Raw genomic sequence first — 27393 nt, 5'->3', positions numbered from 1 at the left:
AGATCATTTGTTGTCTAATTCGTTGCAATATAAAATGAGTGTTCTGGACATAGTAAATTACAGTGTGTGCATATATTGGCCAAAAACATTTATTGTGATGAAAGTTATTACTGGAAAAGCACGAATGGTGTTTTTTTTTTTTTAATTATTTTTAGTTTATCGTCAAATCTCGGATTATTAAAACGAAACTTTTTGAGTTGGCTAAGTTTGGGCTACTTTTTAGGAAATATTTGGTTACAAAACAGTAAAAACATCTGGCAACGCTTTTCAGACACACAGATGGCGTTTCGGTTGACGAAAGAAAGATGGCGGCTTCGCCCAGTAAGTTATATTTTAGCATTTTTAGAAGTTCGTTATAATAAACTGTTGGGGATATTTTCAATTAAATATATCGATTACTGACTTTACTGATTCGAGGTCAATAACTGAATTCTTATTATTGAATTACGATCGCTTCAATTTTACCAACATCAATCTTTTGATAAGCAAACGAATGAAACAGTTAAGAATACGCTGTACTCAATGCTTCAAAATAGGCTTGTAATATAAATCGGTAGATAGAATCGATTTATTATTATGAGGTTTCATGCTATTATATAATTGAAAGATGAAATTCACCAAATGAAATCAATTTAAAGGACAATAAAGAGTTAATTTTTTCAATTCAAATGCATGAAAGCAAGCATGTTATTTGTTGATTTTTAGGCAAATATTTATTAATTGATAAATTATGGACAATGATCAATTTATTGATGATACGTTTTGTAAATAATAAATAAAAGGCGATCGGATTAATATAAATATTTTTGTCGCCTTTATTTTTTATGATACTGTGTTCGTTTTTGCAACGTAAAGGATACTTCTAAGTGAGGAGCAGCTAAGTAAGCAAACTAATGGTATTGTGGTTGTTCCGTTATGGCTTTCTTATTTCTGTCACCGAGCTTGATAACTCGAGAGATGAGGTTAAATGAAAGAATGAAGACTGAGTTTATCATCTTCGATGTCGACTTCTCCGGCGCTACGAAAGGTTTCGAATTGTCACTCGGAGACGAGGGAAGACTGATCGGCATTCGCTATTTTATGTCGCTTCTTCTTGCATTTGTTCTGTGAGGTGTTTGTTATCCTGATGTGTGTTTGTTGTCCGATTTGTTTGCAGTCTGAACTATTTGCTCACTGTACATTATGCTCAAATGTAAATTCTTTTCATCTAATACACTTGGTTTTATAATTTTCATTTTAGTTTCTATGGTAATAGAGTGACCTTTCTTACATTTACTTCATTGCTAGATTTGCTATTACATTTTGGATGTGTTTTACCAGCAATAATGGGCCCACTGGTGGCTGAGTGGATAAAATCGCCAAATGCTTGTAATTGGTCGTGAGTTTGTGCCTTGCTGACAAGCTGGCCATGTGGAGTTTTCCAAGTTTTCTTCACATTCATAACACCTAAGTAGTGGTCAGTTCCCCGTAAAGTCCTCTCGGAAGACATTTCCCTTGGAGATTGTCCACATGTCGCATTGCTGTGTACAAATAAACCTAAACAGCCTTGAAGCACTAATCATAAAAATTTATAAAAATTGCAAACAACAGTGAAAAAACATCATTACTCCAATGTTACCAACTTTTATTCCACTTCATAAGTGGCAATGGAACCTCAGAATTCATGTGAAAATAAAAATTAACACTACACAATAGAAATAAGCAACATTAATTATTTATTAAATAACCTGTTAAAGCTTAAGTTTAAAGGCTATAGCTATGCCATTGTGACTTTCTTATTCTATTTATTAAAGAAATGACATTTAGTAACCTTAAAGAAAAGACAACAGTTAGAAAATAAAAACAATGACGTTGTATTTTTATTAAAATGCTATAAAATATAAATAGAATATAACAGAAAGTTAATAATATATACACTAACAAGGAAATTGTCGGAGTGTCTTCTAATAAATTTTAATAAAATTTAGTTAATAACTACGTTAAAAGTATATAAACTCTATTTTAAATTTGTAGCATTCACTAAAAGTGTTGATCAGAGTTATTAGCAATCAAATGTTGCACTACTTTATAGTAGTTTAGCACAATTACGCAAATTTTTAGAAGTGAAAGGGTCGCGGAGGAAGACGGGGATATTACATTTAGAATAAATTCTGGAATTTTCAAAAATGGTTGAAGAATTAATAAAATTTAGTTAATAATTATGTTAAAAGTATACAAAATTTTATTATTTCTTCAACCATTTTTGAAAATCCCAAAATTTATTCTAAATGTAATATCGCCGTCTTCCTCCGCGACCCTTTCACTTCTAAAAATTTGCGTAATTGTCCTAAACTACTATAAAGTAGTGCAACATTTGATTGCTAATAACTCTGATCAACACTTTTAGTGAATGCTACAAATTTAAAATAGAGTTTGTATACTTTTAACGTAGTTATTAACTAAATTTTATTACAATTTATTAGAAGACACTCCGACAGTTTCCTTGTAAGTATTAAACTTTCTTGAGAAGATTTCAAATAGTAATTTATGCCAAGGAGATGGCATCTGCATCCTTACAGTTTATGGCAATGGCCTTTCTAACTGCCTTACATATCTCCAGTCTCTAAATGTTTGAGAAGAGTTCTATTGGTGATATGTATAAGCTGTGCCTGGTTCAAAGATACATGTTTCCCATTGTCAGATGCAAATGCAATGAGGGTGGTATTACACATTTCTTTCTTTGTTGCTTTCATGCTCCTTAAGATGATTGTTTAACAATTGGGTTGAGGTTCCAATATACTCCCATAGTTAGTTCACTCCATTATCAATGAAGAAGTTGGAATTTACCCTAGGTAGATACTTCATTATAGGCAGGTCCTTTGCATTTTTAAGTACATAATGAAAAAACTGTCAGACTTCTTTTATATGCAGGGTTGGTGTTGTTGATCTTGGCTATTTCCTTATACTCTTTTATTGCAGAATGACTGGCATGCCAATTTATCTGGGGAAGACCATGAAATCACCTTTTTCTGTATGGTAAAAGCTGGCATGCTCGTTTAAGTGAGGTTATACATCTCTCTCTAGAGGGTGCATTAAAAAAAAAAAACCAGTTATGTCAAGTAAAAATGAATGACTTTTTATTCTAAAACTGAAACTGTCAGCATTACATCAAAAACTACAATTATATGTTTAATTTCTTCATTTTGTTTTTTTATTAATGCCCTAAAATACTCTTGGAATTCAGAAAGTGCTTTTTTTTATGTGTACTTTATTATTATTTGATTCAAAAATGTAAAAATAAACATTTAATTTTAAGAAACTTCTTGTAAATTATCTCAGCTTACACCAAGTAACATTGGCTTTTGTGTGAAATTTGAGAGGAAGCTGTTATTTTTAAGGTCAGGATAACTACTACTACTAATGTCAATAAGTCATTAATTGTTTCATTGCCTTGTCAAGGAAAACTCTCTTCCTGATTTCAAGTCAGTCAAATTACAATGTTATTATTTTATTGTACTTGGAAGAATGTTTTCTTTGATGTTCATTTAACAACTAGTTTTGGTAGATCTGATTAATTTTATTTTAGTTGCAGTTTAACTGGCATGCCAGTAACCTGGGGTTTCTGACATGCTGGTCTTTTCTGTTTTTATGCCGCATTCTGGTCATTCTGTGACAATCTGGTATATAATGGAAAGTCTACTATTGTATTCTACAGTCTTATATATTTTATAATTTTCTATAAAAGGATTTTTAGGTGTAAATTTTTATTCTTTTGGAAGATTGAGAAGAAACAGCAGTAATGCATTCTCACAGCTATTTTCCAGATAACAAAAATGCAATCATAAAAAAGAAAAAAAAATGATAGACTAATTTTTATAACTAAGGAATTTCCCGTGATCTAAGTTCTGAAGCTACAGCATATGAAGTATGATTTAGAATTTAATTGCAGTTATGCTGAAAAGTTCCACTTAGGTTATGTTATGCAATTGGTACCCAAAAAGTTTTTGTTTTTGCATTAAACAGGCTTCTGCCATATAACAAACAATACTTTATATAGCAAATACTTTTGAGATATATTTCCTGTTTAAGCTGGTTCCCATTTTATAGAAGACCTTTTTTATATGGATTTTTACTGTACATCTACAAAGTGGTATCAGAAAGTTCCTGGACTAGACCTATAAGAATTTACAGGATATTATTGTTAGAATTTGATTACAATTTCCTTCAAAGTAGTTCCCTCGGGAGTGTATACATCAAATTCCAATGCTTCTTCAATGACTCAAAGACACCACGGAAGTCTTCTTCCTGCAACCTATCTAATAATCCTACAGTTCTGCTTGGATTTCATCAATGGTCTTGAAGCAGTGCCTTTTCAACTTTAATTTCATTTTCAGGAACAAGGCAAAGTCACAGGGAGCTAAATCAGATGAGTAGGGAGGGCATAGAAAAACCACCAACCTGTTTTCTGCCAAAAACTGTCATCTTCAGAGAAGTGTGAGAGGGTGCATGTCATGATGCAACAGCCAATTGTGGTTGTGGCACAGTTTCAGTCTTTTTCATCTCACATTTTCTCTTAAGCACCTTAAAATATTGCAGTAAAAGTCAGAACTGACTGTCATGCTGGTAGGAACAAATTCTCAGTGAACTATGCCCCTAATATTGAAACACCCGTGAGTATGCATTTTGTTGCACTTCTGATCTGCCATGCCTTTTTTTATTGTAGTGACTGCAGGCTCTTTCATTTTGATGACTATTGTATTGTTTCAAGATCATAGCTGTAAACCCATTTCATTGGCCATAATGATCCTCAGTAGGAAAATTGAGTTGTCATTGTCCATTTCATGAAGTTTATGCACATGTAAAGACACTGTTACTTTTGTTCACCTGTCAGGAGCTGGAGCACAAACTTTGCAGCAATATGATGCGTGTTTAGATTGTGAGAATCTCCTGGCAATCTCCATAACTGATTCCAACAATTCTACAGAACTGATGATTGTTTGGCAAATGTTGGTCCTCATGGATCTGTTGGTGAATTTTTTGACGTTTTTGTCTGTTTTTCTGGTGGTTGGGCACCCAGAATGTTCTTCATCTTGAACTGACATTTAACAAGCCTTGAAATGTACATTCCTCTCAAAAACCTATAATTGACCTAACAAATGTTTGCTAAAAACCTGACAAAGTATTTTAAGATTCTCGGTAACAGATTTCCTAACTTTCACACAAAACTTGATGGATCACACTGCTTGAATCTGTCGGACATTGTATCAATTGTAGGGCAGTCTTTGCACTACTTTACGAAACTACACATAATGACTGAACATGTGTTCATACTATAAAGTCGCTCAGCTTAATGAATCAGAAGATTTGGAAGCAATGACCTTGACAAGCATGTGCACTTCCATTGAATGGTACAGTAATTCCAGCTTCAGTCTAGGAGAACTTTCTGATACCATCTTGTATATATTTGTTTATCAAAATGTTTTATTCGACTCTTTTGTTAAATGAGAAGTTAATAAAACTAAATTTATTTCATTTTAATATATATATAGAAGAATATAAAATTTATAATTGTGATTATTATTTTTCATATAAGAATATAGATTGAAACAAGTCCCAACTGATATCTGGTCAATTAAAGAAAGATTATGCCTTGCATCATCTGTTCTACGAAGTGGAGATCAGAACTGGTATGAGAAATTTTGTTTTAAAATTTGAAGTTCTCTTATGTTTATAATAATCATTCTATGGAGTTAAGAATACTAGTTTGAGTATATTTTTTGATAATTTTAACCTTAAATTGCAATAGAAAAAACCTACCACAAATTTTTCAATAATTATCTTTTGTATTTTTATGACAGTAACAATTTTTAGTATTTTTTGAAGTAGTAATTACAAATTAAATTGAAACTGTAATTTTTATTTTTTAGTAAATAAAGAGGATTTAATTTCTAAATTTTATTATCAACTTTTTAAAGTTTTAATTTTTATTTTCAAAATTATAAAAGTAAATAAAGTATCAATTAAAATATATTGCTTTAACCAGAAAATTCTTGCGAATGGAGAGAGCTACAGCTATGCAAGTGAGGTAACAGTATAGTAAAGTGACTATGCCGGACCTAATGCAAACAACAGCAGCACCCTTAGTGGCAAAATTTGAAAGATAGACAGTGCAAATTGAAAACGAAAACAGATAGAGCAAACTTTCCAATTAGAAAGTTTTAGAGCATCAATTAATTAGTACTAAACGACATGTGGTTCACACGGATAAGATAAATTGTCGCCTGTATACTCAAAAATGTCCGAAAGCAATGCATGCCATTTTGTGTAAATGTTTGAAAGGAATAGCCATAGGTATTTCATACTAATTAATTGAAGCTCTAAAACTTTCTAATTGGAAAGTTTGCTCTATCTGTTTTCGTTTTTGATTTGTACTGTCTATCTTCCAATTTTTGCCACTAGGGGCACTGCTGTCATTTGCATTAGGTCGGGTGTAGTCGCTTTACTATATCATTACCTCATTTGCATAGCTGTAGTTCTCTTCGTTTGCAAGAATTTTCCAGTTAAAGGAACTTTCCTATGCACCCTGTATAATTCTTTATTATACAGTAAATAATTATATTGAACTTGAAGATAAGATTTGTATTATAATAGTGTCAATTATATGAAAAATCATTTAAATGAAATTGACTTCAGAGAGTACTAAATCCAGAAATTATAAAGTTTTTACATAATAGCAATTGTTGATAATTTTCTATAGGCCCACTATTGAGCTTTCTCATTATTTTTATTAATTCGACTATTGTGAAATATATTTTCACTTTTCCAGCTGTTAGGTATATAACACAGGAAATATTGGAATTGTGGCTAAAGTTACAAAGGATCAAACCCATATTGTGTAGCTTTAGCATCTACAACCCTATCCATTCAGCAGATTTGACTCTTGAAGTTTTTTGCAAATCTTGATACCCCAGTACCCAAAAAAATTTCATGTGTGGGTCTGTTGGTGTCTATTTTGTTTAATGTCTGAGAATGGGATAAAGATTAAAACAAAATTTGCCATAGTAACTTGTATATAAGAGGCATTCATGCTATTAAATTTTGATGGTTAAAGGTCAAGAGGAAGATTGAGGGGATATTTCGAGTGAGATCTGACTTAATGAAAATTTTTTTTCATTATTGGCATTTACAATTTTTTTAACTTCAACATTAAGTCTTTTGCCTTTTTATAACAATTAATAATGTAAAAATTATTTTTAAAATAAAATCCCATAACAGATGGCACCACATACAATTTTAACTTTGTGCTAATGTGTCATGTTTCTTAAACATAAATATTTTTTGCTGGATAAGTTATGTCACTCATTGCTGGATGTTCTATTTGAATTCAAAATTTCACTACTACATTATAGATTCCAAGGAAAGACAAATTAATATATGTACTTCTAGTCTTTTATGTGATGAGTATAACTTATCTACTTGGAGTTTCTTTTTAAAATTAATTAATTAACTAGGACTTGTTATGAAGTTTCTTTCTAACTAGAACTTGTTATATTAAAGAAAGGGAACACACCCAATCAGCCAAGCAAAAATCATATTAAAAAGCCTTTATTGTAACTGCCCTTTAATACAGAGTGTCCCATAAATTTGTAAATAGTTTAAATGCAGTTTACATAAAAGTTATTCTCACAAAGTGGGATTTTTTTGGGTAGAGAAAAAGGAAATAGTTAAAATTTTTGCCAGTAGAGGGTGCTGAATGCAGAAAATCACTTGAATTGTGCAGATTTGTGTCTTATAAAATGCAGGGTGTATGATTAACAGCACATTTCTGAATTTTCCTGTTACTGGCACTGACATATGGTTTTCATTATGATGTTGACATTAGTGGATAAAGCACTATTGGTGAAGTTGTTTTATCTCAGCCACAAATTGCCAGCTGAAACTTTACGAAGGTTTAGGACACAGAAGAGAATGAAGATTGGTTCAGGTCCAATCACTCCTGCTGGATTGGTTTCCCTAGTACGATGTTTTGAAGAAACGGGAAGTTTGTGTAATTGACCATGCAGTGGTGCATCACGTTTATCAGAGATCTGTACCTCCGTTGTGGCTTCACAAATGGACACTTTGAGGGAACAGTCAATGAGTGCCATAAGTAGCGCATGAGAACTGGCACAAATAACTGGAATACCGAAGACATCAGTATTCCACATCCTTCACGGTGTGTTACTGTTTTACCTATACAAGTTGTAGCCACCGCACCAGCTCTTACCAAATGACACAGCTAAGTGAGTGGACTTCACAAATTGGGTTTTGTTGAATATCGACGAAGATCCACAATGGCTGCTCAATATTTTGGGACAGATGAGGTTCATTTTTTATTGCATGGAATAGTCAATACCCCATAATAGTCAATAGAATATGGTCAAAGGAGAACCCACATGCTTACATTGAGGAGCCCCTACATTCACCATGTGTTACTGTTTGAAGTGGTTTCACTACATCCATTATTGTGTGCCCTTTTTTCTTTGAAGATCCCTGTAAAAAATCAGACTGGAAAATGTGCTCAATTATTGGAACGTGTTACTTGCAAATGCTATGGGCAAAAGTGATATTATGCTTATTGGAACATAATGTCGTTGACACAGTGGCATTCATGCAAGACAGGGCACCTCCTCACAACATAATCGATGTGGACGTTCTTGAGAAGAACCTTTACTGAAGAACAATTAATCAGCCGTCAGTGTACAAATGAATGGCCCCTTGCTCACCAGATATAACACCCCTTGATTTTTGGCTATGGGATATGTTAAGTCCCAAGTGTACCGCAATAGCCCATATTCTTTAGTGCAGCTAAAGGACACCATTTGCCATGAAATTTTCTGCATCCATTCAGATCTGCTACATGCTGCAGTTAACAGTGTTGTCACTCGCAAACTGTCATTTGTGATGATGGCGGGCACATAGAACTCTAGTGCTGTGATATGCATGTAAGTGTAAACATTTGTCTGCATGCAAATAAACGTAATTTTTCTGTGGAATTCCAGTGATTTTCTTGCATTCAGTGCCCTCTATCAACAAAAATTTGAACTATTTCCTTTTTCTCTACCCAAAAAAATCCCCCTTTGTGAGAATAACTTTTACGCAAACTGCACTCAAATATACCAATTCTTTCAACTTTTATGAATTTTTAAACTATTTACAAATTTATGGGACACCCTGTATAACAAGTCCTAGTTAAAAAGTTCAAGTAGACAAGTTATACTCAATAAGAAAGATAATTATTTGTTTTTAATAAATCTAATATGTATTAAATTTCTGTGTTTTAATCTTTTTTTTTACTTTGTACTTTAAAATGTTTGTAATTACCTAATTGAAACCATAACTATTTATTTATTAAATATTTTATTTTATAATTTTATTATAATGAAATTTTGTCATGATTTTAAAGTCATATTTTACATTTTACTTAGGGTTTCAGTTAGTCGAGCTATTCGACCATTTGGAGAAGCAAACAGACCACCAGACTGGTTTTCTCAGAAGGTTGAAAATTAAAATGTTAATTAATATTTTGTTAGCATTTCTAGTTTATAACGTTGTTATTTTTTATTTTGTATACAGAATTGTGCCATTCAATATTCAGATCTTTTAGAAAAAGTGGAAACTCCTAAGTAAGTACTTTTTAAAGTTTATATGAGATATTGTAATAGAGACAAAGTTATTTTTATGATGAAACTAATTGAAATATCATTGTAATATTATAATAGTCTAAATAGTTAATCATATAGCAATTAATAATTATAATAAAATCTTTGAACTAAAATTGAACTGATTAATTTAATTAATGATAAATATATCAGGGCTAAAAATTTCCAGGAGTATGTATATTTCAAAAATTAACTAATTAGATAATGCGCATTACTGAGAATACTCAGCTTAAAATAAAATATTTAATGAACACTTTTGCTTGTTACTTTTATGCATTATCAGAACATTTAAAAAATAAAAACAATGGATTTGATAAATTTTCTTAAATTCTGTGAATTTAAAAAACAACAGAATTTGATTATGTAGAATAAATTAAATTTGAGCTTACAAATATTGGAACTATACATAATTGTATATAATAACTGTATTATAAATAAAATATTGGTATTAAATATAATTTAGGGGTGCCTTTTACTTTGAATTTAATTCATTCCAGGAAGCAATTTGAACTCTAAATCAGTTTTCCCATTAGAAATAATGGAAAGTAAATTAATCCATTCTTAGATCTTAAACAATACCTATTTTGATAAACTTAAAACAGCAAATACACACAATTTAAGCTAAAAATAATGCAGTTAATATCATCCTAATAATAAATTAAAACAGAACATTTTAATAAAACGAAACATTTGTTTCCATATTCTATTGACAGTTGATGGTAGTGTTTTATGTTGGTATACTTTATTTGTGCACAAAAACAAGTTAGAATATGCTGCTGTTATTTGATTCATATGGAAAGAAAAATGGGCTTATGGCAAAACATAGCAGTGACTATTCTAACAAGTTTGGAGCTGAATCATAGGAACTTCAACAATTAGTTAAAAAATATATATATGTGGGTTAGATGAGTCAAATTCCAAACCATTAAGAAAATAAATGAGGTTGCAGATGGGATGAGAGAGACTGGCAGAGCACAACAAAAAACCCAGATGACAGTAAAAATGAGGTGCAAAAAAAAGATGAGGACTGTGGTTGAAAAGCACACAAAACAAGACTGAAGACACTGAAGACAGTTGTCAACGTTAGAACAGTATCGTCCTATCCCTAGACTGAAGACAATCACAGACACTAGAATATTATCATCCTTTCTATTACTTTTCCTACACAGACACAGATATATATATATATATATATAAGTGTAACCAATAGAATAAAAATATCATTTTATTGTGGATATTTTCAGATTATTTGTTTTTCATTTCTAATCTTATCTCTGTTCATTAAATTTTTGATTATAGCTTTAGACAATGCAAAATTTTAAATGTTTTTCAAATATATAAATTATATTTGAATATATTCAATATATTCATTTGTCATTAAATGCTATTAATGTTGTGAAATGACAATATTCTTAAATTATCATAAAGTATAATTGCAATGGTAATAAATATTTAATGTTCACCTGAACAATCTTAACAATATAATAATATTTGTTTTTATCTTTCAATACTTTGTAAGAACTATCATCAGATTCATCATTATGGGTTCAGTACTCAAACAGCACATTATTTAAATTAATTATCAGAATTTGAATATAATTTAAACTTTTGAGCATTAAAGTAGAATGAATGAAAATAAATATTAAAATATTACAAAGATTTCATTATAGTGCTATACCTTTAAATATTTGTTCATATAATTATAATTTTTATGACTTGTATTCCTCATGTCAATAATAATATTACACTTATGGCTTATTCTGTATTTGTATGTATTGTATGAGTGTGCACATTATTTAAAGATTTAGTTTTTATAAAAATTCTATTATTAATGATTAATATGTGTATTTCTTTTAAAATTAGACGTAAAAGAGGAGATCGTGCAGACGTCGAAACACCTGGTAATTTAATTGTGAGAAAACTTACTATAGAAAGAATTGAAGAATTAAAGCGAATAATCAGTGAAGAGCAACAAAGACATAGGTAAATATTAAATTATTGTAATATCAGCAAATTTAAGAAGAAAGCCAAATGATTGAGACAGTAAAGATATCTTGCTAATCTGGGGATCCAGGATTGAATCTGAGCAGAGTATCCAGGAATTTTTCTCTGGACAGAACCAACACAAAAGTGTTGGCTCTGTCCATGATCACCTGGAGACCCTATTGTGAGCTTTGCTAAATTTATAATGGGTATAATTAAAAGGCTTTTTAGTATCTATCTTTAGAAAGAATTAAAATGAAAAAATTTTTAATTATATTAAAAATGTTTTCATTAAGGATGATATTAATCTTAAAACATTATATCTTTTGCTACTATTACAGAAAATTAAAACAAGAAGTTGAAGCAGTTAAAAGTGGTTGTGTTGATGATAGATTAGAAGATGTATGGAATAAAATTCAAGAGTAAGTTTTCAAAATATAATGTTCTAAAGCAGTGATTCCCAACCTGTGGTACGCGTTCCCCTAGGGGTACGCGATAGGTTGTTTAGGGGTACAGAAAAAAGTTAGTTATTATGGCAGAAAAAATAATATATTATGTATCACAAACTAATAGTATTAAAAAATTATTAGGTAAAAAATGTTCCTTGCAACAATCACAACTTTATTATACATTTTTTCATTTAGTTTTTTTTTCTTCAATTTAAAGTTACAATATGTAAAATTAACAATACGGGTACTCACTAAATTTCTTAAATGAGGGGTACAATCTAGAGATATGACATGTCACGGGGTACAATCTAGACATATGACATGTCACGGGGTACGCTAATGAAAAAAGGTTGGGAACCACTGTTCTAAAGTATCATTTTGATATTGTAAATTTTTAAAGATAAAGTTTCAATTGAAAAAAGGTTGAACTTACTATAATTTTGGGTGGATGACTTGCAGCAGTATATACCTCTCAGAAAATTGCAAGAATAAAAATAAGACCGTTATATAACCTGCCTTACAGCATACCTTGCATCTTTGGGGCAACTATTGAAAGCAAGATAATTACTGGTATGCAATTTAGAAGTTGCCATCTCAAGCATTAAAATATTTTTTTGTTTCATTTCTGTTAACAAATCATTTAAGAAATACATTAACAATTAATCCCAAATATTCTGTAATAATTATATTAATTTCTATAGTTTGGCTAACTATTAATAATTAATATGAAATAATTTTTCTTAAGGTAGGGAGTTAAACTGCTATCTTATAACATTAATTAATAATTACAATAATTGGGATGCAATTTGAAAAACATTGAAGATTTATAAATTTTCACTGTCATTCATCTGTCTGACTGCCTACCCTTCCTTAATCTTAAGAATGGTGTTAGATAGATGAAATTTGAGACCAGATATCAAAAGCTTAGGGACAGGAGACCCCGGTTAACTCCACTTGAACTTCTGATCTAGATCGGAGTCACATGACTTCAATTCAAACAATTCAAAAATTTTCCCCGCAACAGAGCTACATACAGTCAAACCTGGGTTTATGAACTTAATTCATTCTTAAAAGTTGTTTGAAAACTGATTTGTTTTTAAACTGAAAAAAATTTTTCCGTAAGAAACAATGTAAAATTGGGTTAATTGTTTTTCTGATAACATACTACCCAAAATGCTGTCATATTATTGTGAAACAGTCATAATATTTGTTGTATATTGTATATAAAAACAAAATATGTATGCATATATATTTTGTTTTTTTTTTGGCAAAAACTTAAAAAAAATTCCTTTCTACAATTTAATTTTCTGATATTTTATAATGAATAATAAATTTTACATTCAATAATTAAAAATGGTATTAAAATTGTACATAAAAAAATTTTTAAATGATAAGATTAAATTATAAATGTAAAAAAAAACTTTACATAAGGGGATAGAATCCAAAAACAAAGTCTCTGCATGTGATGCCTTAACTAATCACCACATGCTGCTACTTCATAAATCAGTATTGGTATTAAATAGTTATAGAAAACTTTTATCATAATTTTCTTGAGAATAATAAACTTTCTACAAACCTATAATCAAATGTTGTGGAAGATCGTTACGTAGCAGTTCCATTTGGAAGGTACGTGATTCCAAATGGAACTCGAAATACGATATTTGAAATTTCGTTCCAAAGACAGCTGGCATTCTAATGGATCGTTACAAATGGAACATAGCCTGATGAAGGATCCAGTGGGATCCGAAAACGTTAGCCTAAGCAATTGAACATATTTCACGCTGGTTATAGGTTTGTAGAAAGTTTATTATTGTATTCTTCCGGTGTGTGTCGATTATTTCTTGAGAATGCCTGAATAATGGGTCCTATGGTTTTGGTAAAGTTTAAGTACAAGTAAATACTACATATCCACAAAATGTCAAAATCAGTGCTGGGTTCTTCTTAGTAGAAGATCGACATTTCAATATTTTGACTAAAGAATTATGTATGAGAAAACTAACTATAAGATGGATGTTTGTGTTTGTTAACAATTGTACAATACATCCATGCTCAAGTTTCTCAACAGTATGTGAACTATTTCAAGAAAAATACAACTAATTTTGTGTGTAGATTTGTTACTACAGATGAGGCTGGGTCCACTTTCACTACACACTAGAAACAAAGGAGCAGTCAAACAATAGACAGAACTTTGATGCTTAGCACTAAAGAAGGCAAAGGCAGTTTCATCTTTAGAAAATGTCATGATGATGATTTTCTGGGATGCTAAAGGAATTATACTAATGAATTACTTTTTAGAAGGTAAAATAATAACATGAGGGTTCTATGTGAATCTTTTGGACCAATTAGACAAAAATATCCAAGAAAAGAAATCAAGATTAGCAAATAAAAAGTCATCTTTCATCAAGACAATACATTTGTCACAGTAGCATTTTTGTGATCAGAAAAATCAACAAATTGAAGTACAGTTTGCTGCCATTTGTGTCTTATTCATCTCATTAGTTTTGTCCAATTTCTTTCAATTTTCAAACCTGAAAATTCATTGCTGGAAAGAAATTTTCATTATACAACAAGGGATTACATTAGTAAAAGCATTAAGAGCTTATATTACAGAGAGTCTGGAATCACACATCAGGGATGATGTAATAGCTTTGGAATGTCATTGGATGAAATGCATTGATATTTAAAGAGACCATATTAAAACTAAAAATAATTTCAGAAATGTATAAACTGATTTCTTATTTTATTCCAAGAACTATTTGAACGACCCTTATAATTAGTTCTCAAGCAAATAAATCAAACTTAAGCTGAAGTAACAAAGTATCATGATATGATACTTTGTTGCTTCAGCTTAAGTATCATTCATGATACATCTTAGCTCAATATGTCCACAGATTTATTTCATTATAATAGATCTATATTATCAAAGTCTCACAAATAAAATCATAAAGTTACTAACTATTTGTTTTTATCATTTAAAGCTTCTTCAGATTATGTTTTATTAATGAAATTTGAATAATATCATCAAAATATCTGTGGACATATTGGGCTATAATCTTTTTAATGAAAAAGAATGTTTCTTTATATTCTGCTCAGCTAATTTTCAGATTTGAAAAAAAATTATCAGGACTAAACCATAATAATTTTTGTATATGAATGTTGTAGGGCAGGGCTTCTTAAACTTTTTTTATTCACGACCCCATTTATAATTGTGATTTTTTTTGTGACCCAAAAAAAATATAAAATAAAGATATACAAATTTGCAAAAGCAATAATGGTGTACTACCACAGTTCACTCTTGTGTTAAAATGGAACAGAGACAACTGAATACACACTGAAAAGCGACAACACTACACTAGTTTACACTACAATCAGTGTTGCTGAATCATTGTCTCACTGCACCAGAAGTGACACAAAGTGCCACTCACAAAACCGGAAGTGACACAAAGTGCGACTCACAAAACCGGAAGTGACACAAAGCATGCCATTTTCAAATTTTCACAAATTATTTTAAAAATTTTGCATTAAAATCTTGCGAATCCAAGATTTTGCTAAGCGACCCCAAATGGGGTTGCGACCCATAGTTTAAGAAGCCCTGTTGTAGGGAATTGAATGTATTTAATTATCATTGAATTTAAAATACTGCATTTAAAGAATTATTTTACAATAAACTACTAACTAATCTATTACTATTTTCAGTTTTCCAAAACTTATAAAAATGTTATATTCAATAAGATAATAAATAAGTAAATAAATAAATTTGTAATTTTTTGAATTATGTAAATTTTATGATTCAGGCATTAATGACAGTTTAATATAATGCATTAAATATGTTTATAATAAACAACTACCCAATATATTTGTATTGCCAAATGAACTGCCACATTTATCTATTGGGCTTTATTAAGACTAATGACTAAGTTAATTTGGCTAGAGTTTAGTGGTTAAATCTCTATTTTGTGATAAATTTAATAATTAGAAATAAATTAAATTAATTTTTAATTTATAATATTCTGGAATAAAATAATTGATCTGGAATGGGACTAGAACTTACAACTCTTATTTATCGTTCAGATGCTTTGCCAGTTAACTACCCAGGCCTCAGTCTAATCTTCACTTCAGTTGTTGCTTCAAGTCCTGCTCCAGGCTGATTTTTTTTTCAGAATATTATAAATTAAAATTTAATTTATTTCTAATCACTAAATTTATCATGAGATGGAGACTTAAGTGCCAACCTCTAGTAAATTTGTATGTAATATAGCCAGATAGATAATCCAGCAGTTCATTTGCTCATATAAATATTTTAAATTTTATTACTGAGTTTGTTCTCTAGTATGACTGGATTTTAACAGATATAATAAAGTGAGATTGAAAATTTTAATTTAATATATTAGAGCTTTTATTAACAAAATGCTTTGTTGTAGAGAAATTAAATTAAAAGCAGCTGCAGAAGCATCATATCAGAAATGGTTACAAGAAAGAGAAGCAAAAATCAATGCAATGAAAGCAACACCAAAACCAGTTGGAAAATCAAAGAAATTGTTTCCAAGACAGCCTCGTGTAGAAGAAGTACGTAGGAACAGTTCTCAATCAGAACAAAGTGAACAAGAAAGTATAATAGATTCACCTCTTAGTGAACCTTTAAATGCAGATGTAAGAATAATAGCATTTTTTCATAAAATAAAAATTTACTTTTGTTATTTGAACAATTTAGAAATAAGGATTTGATTAAGAAAATATTTAGTATTTTGTACAGGTGGATGATGTATCTAGTCCTCAGTCAACAATCTCTCATACAGATGGAATTTCAAGTACAATCTCCACAAAAGTTTCAGTACCTAGCATTACAATTTGTACTTCAACTCATGGGTCACAAACTCCTTCAACTTCACCTTTACTCACATCTTTGTTAAAAAGTCCGACACCAGCTACTCCTATATCTCCAACAATCACCTCAGTTCTGACTTCACCCACACCACAACCAAAAGAAGTAAATATAAATTCGAGTTTCTTTAAAGCTATAGTTTAATTGAATATTTCCATAAAAATTAAATTTTTGTTTCAAAATAGGGAACACTACCTACAACTCAAACTAGTCCTCGCCCAATATCAACACCACAGCCATTTTTTAATCCAACTAGTGCTTTGGCCACAGCTGCTGCTCGTCAGTTAGCAGTTGCAACTGCACCATCATCAAACACTTCATCTGTAGATTCTTTGTTCTTAAAGGATAAAGCTCATTCTGCAAATCAGAACATAAATAATGAAGGAAATATCCCACCTATCGTTACTCATTCATCTACCTCATCTGGTAAGTTCAGTATTATAATTTTTATAAAATAAATTGTGTAAAAAATAAATACATAAAATTTACTATTTTTAATAATAGTAAATTTTATGTATAATAGATGAAAAATGCTGTAGTATTTTTATATTTATCTGAATAAATTTTTGAATAAACAAATACTGAATTATCAAATGAAAAGTTTATTCACGAGAAATAGAGCAATGCATATGATAATGCTATGAGTTAGAACAATGATCCAGTGTTGCCCAACTAACTCCATCACATGTCACTGTCTCAAATATAGTATTAGCTTGTTATTTAAATTGTTGCGGTAAGTACATAGGCTGTTTTTTTTTTTCAAGCTCTGATGGTCCCTAAAAAAAGACAAGTGTAAATAAAATGAATTTATTACCAAAACTTAGGTACAAACATGGTTACTTTTCAACATAATCACTGTAAAGATTGAGGCATTTGTCATATCTGTGGCTGAGCTTTTCCATCCCCTTCCTTGTCATAGAACGTTGCTGCCAATGACTTGTGATGGGCCCTAACGTGTTTTTGAAGATTGTCATTAGTCTCAAACCTCTGCCCTCCTAGCCACTTTTCCTGTTTAGGAAAGAGGTGAAAGTTGCTCGGCACTAAATCGGGGCTATACACTGGGTGTTTAAAGGTGGTGAAGACTTCCACCCAGCTTAAAACTTTTTAATGTGTGAAGACTTCCACCTTTTTCCTGAACTGAAAACATAGCTAGCAGGGCAGAGGTTTGAGACTAATGAACTAATGACGATCTTCAAAACAACGTTGTTAAGGCCATCTCAATTCACTGGTGGCAACATTCTATGACAAGGGGATGGAAAAGCTTGTCTACAGATATGACAAAGTCCAATTCAAGATATTTGGACACACTTAGAAGTGAATCCTATGAAATTTTTAAGGAACTATCAAAGAGAGAGATTATCTCAGTTTTGTTTGCACAGTTAAGAAAATAATCCAATTTCAACTTTATAAAGTAAGGTTTGTCTAAACTTATTTGTTTGTTTAGAATTTCAAATATTATTCCACAAGTCCATAGTAAATAAACATTCAAGATACATTCTAATCTTCATGCACTATAAGTGTGATCAGATCATAGCAAATTAAGTAATAGCAGCACTGTGAGCAAAGAATCACAGTACTACCAAGCTTTTTGTTCTGTTTGTTAAGAGTAGACATTTTATTTGATTATTTGATAGATATTTCACAAATTACTAAATTTCTGTAATCTCTTTTGTTTGAGTAACAATGCACATATATTATTTGAGGTAAAATGTTAGCAAAGCCTCTTCTACATGGCTTACAGAATTAAACTTTGCCATTTTCCATTAATTGTGATAAGGAATCCAAAAATGTAATAAAAAAGTTGGGGATTCCCGACTTCATTTTTGAGATATAAGATCATTTCATGAGTGCGCTCAACAAAGCAATATTGCACGAATTATGCAATTTTGTCAGGAAGTGTTCTGTGGTCACTAGCATGACATCTGTAGACTTGTAGAATTCAGTTTGTTCTCAAAATTTAATGGGATGATTTTGATAAAACTTTGCTATTTTCCATTAATTGCAATGAGGAACCCAAAAATGTAAGGGTCAAAATATAAGGTATCAAAAACTAAGTCATAGACTCCTATTTTTTACATTTAAATAAAATGTAAAAAATAGGAGTCCAAGACTTAGTTTTTGATATATAGAGGTNATACTATAATCAAAATAAAATGTTGATACATAAATATATGTACATGAAATTTGAATCATGAATTGTAATAAGATTGAAAAGAACAAGAAATGCTTTTCTTGTAATGAAGGAAAAGTAAAATGAATAAAGAATAAAGTTAAATGATACAAACAAATTTTAATAGATTTATACAAACCAAATAGAATTAAATTAATTAATAACTTGTGTTTTAAGTAATAGAACCTAACATATAACAATATGTAAATTATACTTAAAATAAAAATATAGAATGTATATAATATTAAAGGGAGTCAATGGAAAAAATTTTTCCATTTGTTTTTTTCATGAAAAAAAAGTTGAGAATTCTTGTATTAAAGTGACAATGTCTGCTCTCTGATACAAGTGATAAAACTTTAGGCATAAGGATCAATAATAAAAACATTGTATGCATCTAATGAAAAATAGGTGCAAAAAAATGGATAAAACAAGAACAAAGCAATCAATGGTGATTGCTTTGTTCTTGGATCACCTCTCCATTTTGGCAAATGTAAGGATCATCTCACCCATGATCAGCAGATACAAGTGCAAAATTTACCTGTCTGCATCTGTCAGGTATAAGGATCACCTCTTCTGTGCCTAACAGCTGCAGTAATCACTTCTTTCGTTCCAGCTCCACCTCAATTTTATCACAATATGGCAAAGTTGCGCAATGTCCTGGTTTATTTTTTAAAATAATTTATGAATTAATTAATAGAACAGAAATGAATTAATTAATAGAACATCATAAAGATAAAATGAATCTGTTTATTCAGAATTAAAAGTTAAAAAAAAATTGTCATTTTATTTAATTTGATTTTTTTTTAACTTACAAGAAAAGGCAATCAAATGAATACTTGACTTTTAATATTTTGTGTGTAAAATAAAAGTTTATGTGAAATTAAACCTATACATTAGTCAAAGCTCCTTGATTGTAAGCATTTTCAAGAGAAAGGGAACCAATAGTTTATTTATATGCTCTAGTGCAGAGATGGGCAACCTGCAGCCTGCATCGCATAAAATATGTATAAATATATCAATTTCCCAGCTTAAGGACATATTTAGCAAAAATTAAATATTATTTTCTGCAACTTAAGTATGTGAATAGTTTTTCCTGCAATGAATTTAGTAAAATTAAAACAAGAAACTGGCTAACAGACTCACATTGAAACTAATATAAAACTAGCAGTGACTAATATTTAACCAAATATTTCCAATATATTATGTTTACATCAGTTTCAGAAGCTAAATTAAGTATACCTATTCTAATTTATAATTATATATGAATAAATAATTGTGATTTATTGGCATTTTTTTCCTCTTTTATCTTGTATGCGGCCCAAATCAGTTCAAAAGTTTTGAAATACGCCCCTTAGAAAAAGGTTGCCCATTATTTCTGCTCTAGTACAACTATTCATAAGAGTAGATGGTGTGATTATATTCTGACCTACAAGACATACCATAGGTGTTCTTAAAAAACTTGACTTTCTTAAGAAATTTTAGTTTTCAGAGAAAAGTGGGTTGCATTTTTCCATCATTAAATTATTTATTTTCATACTTTTAATAATTTAGTTGTGTACTTTTATTATATTTTTTTATTCCTATTAATTTCCTATTAATTTCTGCTATTGGAAACTGTTTCCAATAGCAGAAATTAATAGGAACCACAAATAAAAGGTGGTCGAAAACACTCTGTTTAGTTGGGAGTTGGAGATATTGCAGCTGTATTAAAATTTACCCTGACTTGTAAATGGAAATCAGATAAAAGTCCATTTTGATTATGAATTAATCACAAATACTTCATTTCAATATGTTAGCTTGGTTCTATATGAACAAACAAATTCAAGTTTCTTTGAAAATCATCGTTTACAACTTTTAATAAATCCAACTGTGGATACAGAAATACATATCTACTAATTTATTTCCTAAAAAAAAAAAGCAAAAATAAATAATTCAGGAGGAAAAAGTGCAGACCACCTTTCCCTCAAAAATAAAAGTTACAAAAAAAAAAAGAAAATGAAATTTTGAAAAATTCTTAAAAAGAAATTTGAGATTTGAATCCAGAACAGCTTTGCCATATAGACTTGTAGGTTGGAATGTAACCACTATGCCACTCACTCTTATGAATATTCTTTCACCAGAACATATAAATTCAATAACTTAAAATTAGTTCTTTTTCTTGAAAATGCATAGATCAAGAAGTTTTGACTATTATGTATAAGTTTAATTTCACATAAACGTTTATTTTAAACATGAAATATTAAAAATCATGTAACCATTTGGTTTTCTTTCTTAGTTAGTCATAAACATAAAATTAAAATGAATAATAATCATCAATAATATGCAATTGTACAAATAAAAAATTAAATAAATACATAGTATTTATTTAATTTTTAAATAAAGAACAGCATTTAATGTAAGATTATACTATAATCAAAATAAAATGTTGATACATAAATATATGTACATGAAATTTGAATCATGAATTGTAATAAGATTGAAAAGAACAAGAAATGCTTTTCTTGTAATGAAGGAAAAGTAAAATGAATAAAGAATAAAGTTAAATGATACAAACAAATTTTAATAGATTTATACAAACCAAATAGAATTAAATTAATTAATAACTTGTGTTTTAAGTAATAGAACCTAACATATAACAATATGTAAATTATACTTAAAATAAAAATATAGAATTACATTTTTTAATCTTTTTATTTATTATGTAAAATTTGCTAACTTATTTCTTATATTTATTTAAATATTTTTTCTTTATTCTAGCACCTACACTATCAAAATTATTAGAATTGCCTCCAGGTGTTCCTGGGAAGCTTCCTCCCTTACCTATTATTCAAACGGAACAAGAGGTTTCATCAACTGGAGAAATTCCTACTGTTTCTACTGTGACAATTACAACTGTAACTACAACTTCATCATCTGCTATAACTAATGTTGTTTCAGTAACATCAGAAGAAGTAGTTGAATCATCCAGAGAAAAGACTGAATCTGACAGTTTAATATCATCTACAGAAGATGAAAAGATAACAGAAACAAAGGATGACATTTGCAAGCATAAAGTTGATATAAAAATTGAGCCAGCATCACCTCCTAGAAATAAAGAAGAAATTGAAGAAAATGAAATAGAAAACACTGAAGTTGTTGATAAAGTAGAAGAGTTACAAGAAATTAAAAAGGAAGTTATCCATTCTGAAAGTATTGAAGAAAATGAAATAGTTGTGAAAAATGAAGAAGTTGGAAATGAAAATTTAGGTAATTTTTTTATTTGTTATTTTGAAAATTAATATTTTTATAATTATTTATAAATTATAAATTACAGAGAAAGAAGAATCATTATTGGAAAAAGTATTTGATGAAAATATAAATGAAGACAAGCAGAAAGAACAGCCAAGCAACAATACTTTTACATATGAAAAGGTGGAAGAAAATATTGTAAATGAAGAACAAAACACAACAGTTACAACAGAAAAAGAAACAGATATATCATCATCAAATCATTCAGATCCAGAAGTTGTATCAAAAGTTACAACTGAAAAAGTAATCGAAAAGGTAATTGTGAAGGAATTTACTTATTTTGTTTTATTTAATCCTTTTAAGTTATAGTTTTATTAAAACTGATTACTAATCAGCTTATAGATGTAGTTTATAAATAGATTTAAATTAAATTTTTTTTTGTTTTTTGATGTTTTTCTAATTAAAAAATTAGAAAAACATCAAAAAACAAAAAAATAATTTAAATCTGCTATTAGATTTTATTTTGTTTTTCAGATAAACATTTTATTTCTATAAAATAAAAACAACTAATTGTTTTTAATAGATTTCTTCGATTAAACAATTTTATTTAATAGAAAAGTGAGGAATATAGGTGCTTTTATTTCTATAGTATGTACTGTACATTTTAATATCATTCTAATCATAGGTCTTTAGATTATTCACTGATAAATGGGATAATTGTATAACTGATAAATTGGTATAAAAATTTTCAATATTTTTTTTAGTGTAGCAGTCTGATTGTGCCATAACATAAATATATTGATAATAGAGTAAAATCTCAATCTGAAGAGTATTTGGAGACTGCCTAAAATGCAGTAAATGTTAAATCAAGAAACCTCTTTATTTTACATATTTATCTATTTTTTTAAATACATCATATTGAAAAGGTGTAGAAATGTTTTATGTAGCATTTTAAACTTTGAAAAAATATTTTGTTAAAAGGACTTGGGATATTTAAAATATTTGATTGTTACTTCTTGTTGTAAAAGATTTATTACTAATAAACAAGAAAAAGGACATATTTACCAAGAAAATTAAATTTTAATTACAAAGAGCAAATTTCTGAATGAAAACAAACTTACAAAATTTAAATTCTTCTAAAAGTATAGAAGAAGCATATGAAAGCAGCCAATCAAGGCAAGCAAGAAAACAAGCACATCTTTACAGGATGAAAGCCAAAACTTTACTGAACAATTAAATAATTTACAGAAAATATCAACAAATTCTTCTCACTCATTTAGTTTTGTGAGAAAGGGAATTCCCCCTTTGATGTTATATGTAGATCATAGAAAAGAGAGGTAGGAATATATTTTAAGTATAGACTGCAGAGCTATTTTAATCCTAATATTGTTAGCAGGTAAAATTTTTATATTGGATCAGCTGTTAAATGTTAGATCAAGGGAAAAAAATAGCTTCAGAACCAAATAATGTGATTGGTAAATTGAATGAAACATTGATTCAAGGAAAGTAAGTCTGTAATTACATAAGCTATTCTTTAGGATTAAAGAGAATGATTGTTAATTTCAGGAATGTTAGTTCAAGGTTTTACTATACATTTTAATCTGCAATTTAAAATAGCTAACATTCTACTTCATTCTGTAAAGTTTATTTGAATCTTAAAGAAAGTTGAAATTCTGGTGAATGGTTGAACTTGTATGGCTAATTTCATACAAAAGTAAAAATTAGAATTAAGTGTTTGATTAGTTAGAGATAAATGTATTCATATTTAGAAAGCCAAAACCAGGTTAATTCTGAAAATATTTACATTTAATTTATGTAAAATTGAAATGATTTTTCAATATTTAGATATTAAAGAAGGAAATTATTTTTTACACTAATTGTGTATTTATTTGTTAATTAAAAGTAAACAGTAGTCAGTTCACTGCTGCTAAAATAATTCAAGATGCAGACAGAGAAAGATTAATATAATGTGCATTAATATCTAAAAACTATATGTTTAATAATTAAAATCAATTTTGATGATAAAATGTTCTGGAAAAATAAAGAACAGGATGATTATTCATGATAAAACTATATTGCCAAATAGATAATTATACATATTGCCATGCCTATTGATATCCTATGATAACCAAGTGCCATACAATTCTGATTTCTCTTCCTGTAATTTCATTTATTTGGTCTGTTGAGGAAATTCTGATGGATGAAAATTGGTCTTTAGGCCTGTATTTTACAATATTGATTTAAAGAATTCTTCATGTAGAAATACAAGAGTACCATAGAAATAGAATGTGCCATATTGCTGTAGAATTTATTAAAAAATGTAATGTGAATCAAATACTAAAAAAATTTTAAAAACTTTATTAAATTTACATGTAATTGTAAAAAGACTGAATTAGTTAATAAAATGTAAATTTTATTTTAACATTTTGAGAAAGCCAGAATTTCTATAACTTTATTTTGTAGGTGGCAGATGAAGCTGTAATCCAAGATAAGAAACAGTTGCCTGTAGAAGAAGAAACAGCTGAATCCAAAAAAGATGAAAACAAAGATGTTAATACTAAACAACAAAGTGTAGAAACTGAAAAAACACTAACTGAAGATGAAAAAAAGAATAAACCTATTGAAGAACCAGCAAAAGAAGCAGTAGTAATAGTAGAATCAGATAAAGTAATAGAAGAATTAAAAATTATCCGCAAACATTCCGGCAAGAGAGGTATGCTTTATTTTCTTGATATTAAAATTAAATTTTTGTATTTTATATAATAATAAGGTGTTTTTAGGCCGGAAAGGAAGAGGGGGGAGAACAAATAGACACATTCATGTTCATGAAGATTTAGAAGATTCTTTTGGAGATAAAAAAAGTGATAAAGAAAAAACCAATTCAAGTTTGCCTCATTCAGAATTAACAGCTAAGCAAGTTGTAAATGATCATCAGGAAAAAGCTAATGAAACACAACATTCTAGTTGTAAATCAGACTCTACTAATCAACAATCAGATGCTTCTACAGAGCAAACATTATTAGAAACTAAACGTAAACCTCTATTATCAATTAGTGAATCTATTCCCAACAGTCCAGCATCTACATCTCAAAGGTATTGTATAGTTTTAATATATATTATCATTTTGATTAATGATATTAAGTTATCTTTGTAAATTCTCTAATACTGTATTGCTTACAAAAAGTAAAGAGAGAAACTTAAAATACTTTTTTAAAAATGTATCCATGAATTTAATGAAATTTCATGTGACAATTATTTATAGTACGATACAATACAGTAAAAGATATAGAAATAAACAGTATTGTTTGCTTTAATTAAAAATGCCCAAACAATTTTGATGGAACTTAGATAAATATCATTTATATCTCTGTAGTATAAAAAATAAGACATTGATTGCTTTTTATGGATAAAATGGGCAATACAGTAATAATTCCTAGTGAGAATAGGTTAGTTGATTAAATTAATAACAGTTTCTAGTACTGTCTACTTTTTGTGAAATGCATAATTTAACTTCTAGATGATGATGATTATTGCTGTATATATTACAATATCATATAAATCTCTCTTGAATTTAAAATAGGGAAGCCAGCTAATTATTCTATTAGCTGAAAATTTTATTCTTAAGATACTCATATAATCATTGTATGTTCTATATATATCTGCATTAATAATGGCATATAAAAATAAAACTTAGAAGCATCACCATCATTAGAAAGATAAACATAAGATTCCAGCATATCCTAAATAATATGTTGCTTGACATTAAGAATATCATTTTAAAAATGTACAGATTAGTACATCTGTTGAATATGATCTCTACTAAATTATTAAACTGTTATCCGCATAAGTCTTTTTCTCTGATATTAGGTGATAACAATCCTTATTTTCTTTATGTTAAAAATGTTAAGAGTTAATCTGGATTTTCAGAAAAAGTATTCTTGTTCATTGATTTTTAAGCCTAGCTGAAATTTTGACATCAATTTAAATAAGCATTTCTCTGAAAACATATAAATGGAAAATATACCTTAAGATAATGTTGTGCATATAGATCTCTCTAATAAAAGTTTAAAATCACAATAGATCTACTTATATGTCACAGACAGTATGTGTGATAAAAATATGTATATACAACTGTGTGTATGTACCTATATGTTTAAAATGTATACATATATACTGTAAGAGATTAAAATAATTACAAATCTTTTGTAAACACTTGAACATTTTTTTCTCTTAATTAATCCACTTATTTATAGAATAGGTAATTAACTAATATGACTAAAATATAGATTGAACTTAAAGACACAAACTGTAAAATGAATATTCTCAACCAGATAGCTTTTGTAATAAATAATCATCTTATTGCTATTTGAATCCTGTTCAAACTTTTATAATTTATCATGAAACGTTTTAAACATTCCATATTGGGGAATTATTCTCCATTCCTCACTTATGTTATATGATTCTATTGTAAATCTGGCCCAACTATAATGGACAAAAATTGAGTGTAGTCAATCCATATTAATCATGTATGTGCATGATATCATATATAAAACACAAAAATTGTCAATAATACAACAAATCTTTCTTCATTTGTAAACTCTGAAATCTTGAAATAGAAAATTCAACTTAAGTTGTTTAACATATATCTTGAAAATTTTGTACAGGTATACCTCGACTTACGTCGTTCCTGATTATACGTCGTTTGTCAAAAAAGTATATAGAAAAATAAAAATCAAGTTTAAGTCATTTTATTCGACTTTATGTCTGTCCGCCACAAATATTGAAGTCATAATATCACTAGAAAGGCGTTTAAAGCACATAAAATCATATTAAAATATATACATTTACAAGTATGTACTGTATTTACAGTACATGTATTCGTAAATTTAGATTACTTTTTTCTGTACTATATTAAAAACTAAAATTTATTTGTTTGTAAGCTTAAAATAGATCCTTATTAACCATATATTATTAAAAATGCATTAATAAATAAAATACAGA

General features: G+C 28.9%; 1 protein-coding gene across 1 annotated transcript in view; it reads left to right on the top strand.

The window, feature by feature from the left end:
• Nucleotides 1-271: 271 nt before the first annotated feature.
• LOC111613478 (bromodomain-containing protein 8-like) overlaps nt 272-27393 on the top strand; it is a 44395-nt gene continuing 17273 nt past the window's right edge. Inside the window, exons 1-13 of the mRNA XM_023354831.1 lie at nt 272-321; nt 5573-5666; nt 9447-9516; nt 9595-9644; nt 11544-11663; nt 12005-12085; nt 16534-16762; nt 16866-17099; nt 17180-17420; nt 21922-22410; nt 22478-22707; nt 24856-25105; nt 25173-25485. Of these exons, the coding sequence (XP_023210599.1) occupies nt 306-321; nt 5573-5666; nt 9447-9516; nt 9595-9644; nt 11544-11663; nt 12005-12085; nt 16534-16762; nt 16866-17099; nt 17180-17420; nt 21922-22410; nt 22478-22707; nt 24856-25105; nt 25173-25485 (2417 nt within the window). The 5' untranslated portion in view covers nt 272-305. The remainder of the gene's footprint in view (nt 322-5572; nt 5667-9446; nt 9517-9594; nt 9645-11543; nt 11664-12004; nt 12086-16533; nt 16763-16865; nt 17100-17179; nt 17421-21921; nt 22411-22477; nt 22708-24855; nt 25106-25172; nt 25486-27393) is intronic.

This window comes from Centruroides sculpturatus, unplaced genomic scaffold (assembly GCF_000671375.1).
Source record: "Centruroides sculpturatus isolate CEXI.00-Female unplaced genomic scaffold, Cexi_2.0 scaffold1947, whole genome shotgun sequence".
NCBI classification, from domain to species: domain Eukaryota; kingdom Metazoa; phylum Arthropoda; class Arachnida; order Scorpiones; family Buthidae; genus Centruroides; species Centruroides sculpturatus.
Note: the sequence above shows the minus strand (reverse complement) of the source record. Positions and strands in the feature narration are given on the sequence as shown.